Genomic DNA, 5,491 nt, shown 5'->3' with positions numbered 1-5,491 from the left:
CTCTGGTCTCGTCAGAGTGATGAGGCAGCGCCGATCACTCTGAGAACAACCAGCACTACAGTGAAGCATGGTGGTGGTTGCATCACCTTCATGACCTTTCGGTTATCTTCATGACTAATTCCCTTCTTCGTCTGATCGGCTCACTGACGAGATATACGGCGATCCCTCGTTTATCGCGGTTAACGAGGACCGGAACCCCTCGCCATAGGTGAAAATCCGCGAAGTAGGATTGGCCCTAAGTTTGACCTTTTCACTGATGGTCATCATCTTCCTCTTCCTCTTGGGCTCACTAGAGGAATGTTTCGCAGGGGCACGGCGCTTACGAGGCATCGTAAGGGCTTAACGAAAAGTTAAATTCGAACACGATACATGAGACACGGTTAACAGCGTGAACGAGAGTGGAGAGATACGACAAGGGAAGAAGCTGGGAGAGGATGCGATGATAAGCAGCCAATCGGCTCGGATCTCGCGCCGGGAACCAATCACGTGCCTCGTCTGAGTGCTTGTGGGTACGTACAATGCCTCTGAGAGAGTTTCTCTCTTTGTCTGGCATCCTAGGAAACCGTTTTTATTTTTATCTGGCGATGAATATTTTAAAAATCAGCGATGCGCCGAGGCCGCGAGACTTGAACCGTGACGTGCCGAGGGATTACTGTATGGGACGTTTTCTATAGATGCTATAGACATGTTGATTAAGTCCAAAATGTGGAACCGTTCGAAGGGGGTGAACACGTCTACACGGTAACATCGATCGTGTTGAGATTTTCACTTTGTTTAGCTCGGTGTAAAGTGTTATCCCCGCAGCGCGGAAGTAAAAGAGCGAAGAATTATCCAGCACCAAACACTCATTTATCGTCATCCGTCGTTTCCGAACACGACGCTCCGACAGCAAGCTCCAGATCCACGCTGGAGTGTTTTAGTGGACGCAGTAATCCACCTCAGTGTGAGTCAGAACAGTTCTGTGTCTCGTCGTGTGTTTTCAGTTACGGAAAGCCGATTCGAGCTCGAGTCTGATTTCGGTACGTTTCCTTCGGTCGGAGATCAGGTTCGGGTCGAGAGGTAAAAAGTTTAAAGGGATGATTTTGGCGCTGGTTATTTTTATTTTGGGCTTTTTGATGTCGGCATGAAGTCGAACGTATTTGTCATAGTGGGAAACTTGTATAAGAATCGACTCGAGTCTCACATCTTTATTGTGGTGTTGCATTAGTCGCGGTTTCAGAGATGAGCCGCGTGTTTTCACTGGGCTTCAGTTTACTTAAGGTTTTTTGGTCAGCTTTAGATCAGCGCTCATTAGTACTTTATGTCTGTGAGGGAACCCTCATCTGTTCTACACAGAACCCTAAAGCAGAGTTTCCTCTTCAGGATTGTTCTGTTAATCATCCAAACAACCTTTATATGTAGAAAGCATTATTGTTAGTAAGACCTGACTGTCTATCTACCAAACTGTCTGTTTACTAGTCTACCGGAATACCTGTCTGTTTACTGACCTGTCTCTCCACCCGTCTCTCTACTTGTCTACCTGCTTGCCTGCCTACCTAATGACCTGCCTCTCTACCAGTCTCCCTATTTGTCTATCTACTTACCTGTTCTTCACATGTCTCCCTACTTGTCTATCTACTTACCTGTCTCTCCACCCATCTCACTGCTTGTCTATCTACTTACCTATTCTTCACCTGTCTCCCTACTTGTCTACCTGCTTGCCTGTTTCTCCACCCATCTCTCCACCCGTCTCACTGCCTGTCCACCTACTTACCTGTCTCTCCACCGGTCTCCCTACTTGTCTACCTACTTACCTGCTCTCCACCCGTCTCACTGCTTGTCTACCTACTTACCTACTTACCTGCTCTCCACCCGTCTCACTGCTTGCCTACCTACTTTCCTGCTCTCTACCCTTCTCACTGCCTGTCTACCTACTTACCTGCTCTCCACCCGTCTCACTGCTTGCCTACCTACTTACCTGTCTCTCCACCCGTCTCACTGCTTGCCTACCTACTTACCTGCTCTCCACCCGTCTCACTGCTTGCCTACCTACTTACCTGCTCTCCACCCGTCTCACTGCTTGCCTACCTACTTACCTGCTCTCCACCCGTCTCACTGCTTGTCTACCTACTTACCTACTTACCTGCTCTCCACCCGTCTCACTGCTTGTCTACCTACTTACCTGTCTCTCCACCCGTCTCACTGCTTGCCTACCTACTTACCTGTCTCTCCACCCGTCTCACTGCTTGTCTACCTACTTACCTGTCTCTCCACCCGTCTCACTGCTTGCCTACCTACTTACCTGCTCTCCACCCGTCTCACTGCCTGTCTACCTACTTACCTGCTCTCCACCTATCTCTCGACTAGTCTCCCTACTTGTCTCCCTACTTACCTCCTGTACTTGTCTACATATCAAACTTCTGTTTACTAACCTACCTGTCTGGCTGTTTGTTTCTACCCACCTGTCTACCCCCTCACTTACATGTTTATATACTGTACACGTCTTCCTAACTTTACACACATCTCTGTACCCACTGACTCGTCTACCTCCGTTTGTCTGTCTGCCCATCTCCCTGTCTGTTTCTCTGTATGTCTCTGTCAGTCTGACCTTTCGTCAGACTCTTCTTTCCATCTGTCTTTTTTTTTGCCCATATTTCTGTTTAACCCTCTGTCCATCCATCTGTCCATCCGTCTGTCTGTCCGTCCATCCGTGTGTCGATCCGGTTGTCAGTTCGTCTGTCTCTCTTTGCATCTCTCCATCCGCCCATCTTTCCGTCTGCCCGTCTGTCTGCCTCGGTTTCCGTCTTTCCGTCTGTTTATATGGTCAGCGACGCTTTTGTGTTATTTCTGGATTCTTTTTTTAAAGTCTTAATGCCTCCTCCTTTGCATTTGCGTCTCACAACCTTTGCCTTTTTGTTTCTTTCACAGGGAAAGAACAAAGGAGAGAGAAAACAAGGTGGTTTATCAGCCCGACCCTACAAATCTGTGACACCCTTCAGCTGCTGCCTCATCGCTCTGTTGTACTGTGTGACTTCCATGTCATCTACATTACAACAGTACAAGCAACGTGTCATAAAACCTCCTGGATTCAATTTTCTTTTTTTTTTTTTGCACCGTCAGTTCCGTTCAGCAGCCACGTGTTTAAGCTTAATTTAAACTGTTGATTAGTTTTCTCCCTGGTGCTAATTTGATCACAGCCCCTTGAGGGTTAACTTTACTCATGATTCAACCTTCCTGCTTTATTTCAAGTCTAGTTTTGTGTCTGAAGGATGTTTATATTTAAATCGTATTAAGAAACAATCGGGGATGGACGAGATACCCGAACGAGGTTCTGACCTTTAAACGGAACCTTAAAAGTATTTATGTCAAGGAAGTTCCTTATGCTCAGAATCAGGTCCTGTACATGCTTAAAGTCGTTTAAAGGCGGGGTCTCCGATTTTTGAGAAATGCTTCAGAAAAATCAAAACAAAAACAAAATAAACGTGTAGCCAATGAGCAGAAAGGGGCGGGGCTTGTCGATATGGGCGGAGAGAGTGTTCAGTGCGCGTGTGTGACGTTAGCAGAAAGCGGTTTTAACATCGACATGGAGGATAAAAACAAAGAAAGAAAGAGAAGAAAGACTTACGATAAGGACAAGAAGTAGGACGTGTTAATATAGGATCAGCTTTCCAGCGCTGGAGAGAACTGAAGGAGCAGGAAGTCGGCCATATATTCACAGGTTGGAGTTTCCCGAGTCAATAACTCCTGAGCTAAACGCTGTTACTACACAAATAACACCTCTTTTCTATCGTAGTAATGTAGAGAGGCAGCTACAACCGCGTTTTGTGTAGTAACAGCGTTTAGCTCAGGAGTTATCGACTCGGGAAACTCCGACCTGTGAATATGTGGCCGACTTTACTTAAGACGCCAAGGTGCTTTTTTCCTTCTCGATAGGTGAGTAACGTTGGTTTTGCTTTGTTACACAGAACTAATATATGCCTTTGTCCTTTACATGATTATGCTTGTGTGGCATTTTTGCTTGTTTGTTTATCTACAATCGTATTGTTCTTCCCTTCAGCTATGATAAAGACACGTTTCTTTCCGTTAGTCGCCTGGGTTACGTATGTATGTGTGGGCGGAGCTATCGATACAGGGGTGGGACCCGTTTGGGTTAGGGGCGTGTTTGTTTTGGTGATTTCAAATGTCGACATTGGCTTTCAAAAATCGGAGACCCCACCTTTAAAGTTACGCTACACTTTCCCTTTCATCGACTTCCATTCGTATTCATGCGAACGCTGGAGACCGGAAACGCAAGTGTTCACCTTAGCTCCAGAACCCTGACACATTAGCGTCTAATCTCTAACACTGAGGAAGCAAATATTGTAACTGCCTTATGATCAGATAGTTATTTTAGCAGACTAGCTTACTGCTAACGAGGAGAAAATCTGCTTAAGCAATGGCATGGCTTGCGATGTCAAATCCGGTCGCCGCCATATTCGCCGCGGCTTCTGAAGAAATGCCTCACGATGGAAGTCTAGTGTAACGGCACCTCGAGTAAATTTATAACAGGATTTGATTTCAATCGAGAATTGTTTTTAATTCTTTTTAAAAAAAGAAATGTTAAACAAATAACTTTGTGGTTGTGGTCTCGGCTCATTACGAGAAATCACAGTCGAATGGAAACGATGACATTTTGAAATAAAACTCTGAGATTTGTGAAGATTTACAATAAATGTTGATGACTGATGCACTGTGTGTGTGTGTGTGTGTGTGTGTGTGTGTGTGTGTGTGTGTGTGTGTGTGTGTGTGTGTGTGTGTGTGTGTGTGTGTGTGCCAGTGGTTTATAATAATAACATGTACAATATGGTGGGGCTGGAGAAAGATTTATTTTAATATTGTAGAAGTTTGGGATGTGGAATTTCTTTGGGAATTTTTTTCCCCACAGTGAAATATATTAGGGAATCTGTCTGTCTCTCTGTCTACTGGTCTCTCTATCTGTCTGTCACTCTGTCTGTCTGGTTGTTAGCCGTCTTTCTCTCTGTCTGTCGGTCCATTTGTCTTTCTGTCTGTCTATACTGTATTTGTCAGCCTCTCTCTTTATTCCGTCTGTCTGGTTGTCTGGTCATCTCTCTGTCTCTCTGTCTGTGTGTGTATTGATCCATCTCTCTGTCTGTCTTTAGCCCTATTCGGACGGGATCAGCTCTACGTGGGGACGTGGGGGGTAAAGTAATTATTACCAGAGCTTCTGTGTGATTTTAGTCGCGTCCGAATGTGTCATCTCGGTAATCATTACGGACGATGTCATTACGGACGATGTCAGTAAAGATTACGCCGACTTTTACCTTCTGTAAAAAGGGCCGGAAAAATGACCTCAGGTAATACTGATCCCGTCCGAATAGACCCGCTGTAAATATGTACGGTAAAATTCCGTCATTTCCTGTTTGCGCACGTGATAACAGGAAGCGACGTCATACGCACATGACGACAAGGAGGTTACTGTGGTGCGTAAAGCGAGTCACCCCTCCCACTTCTG

General features: G+C 45.6%; 1 protein-coding gene across 1 annotated transcript in view; it reads left to right on the top strand.

Annotated features, from left to right (window-relative positions):
* Positions 1-4,705, top strand: part of susd2 (sushi domain containing 2) — a 35,384-nt gene extending 30,679 nt beyond the window's left edge. Inside the window, exon 15 of the mRNA XM_027162919.2 lies at positions 2,908-4,705. Coding sequence (XP_027018720.2) covers positions 2,908-2,968 — 61 coding nt within the window. The 3' untranslated portion in view covers positions 2,969-4,705. The remainder of the gene's footprint in view (positions 1-2,907) is intronic.
* The last annotated feature ends 786 nt before the right edge of the window (positions 4,706-5,491 follow it).

Source organism: Tachysurus fulvidraco, chromosome 9, assembly GCF_022655615.1.
Source record: "Tachysurus fulvidraco isolate hzauxx_2018 chromosome 9, HZAU_PFXX_2.0, whole genome shotgun sequence".
NCBI lineage: Eukaryota > Metazoa > Chordata > Actinopteri > Siluriformes > Bagridae > Tachysurus > Tachysurus fulvidraco.
Note: the sequence above shows the minus strand (reverse complement) of the source record. Positions and strands in the feature narration are given on the sequence as shown.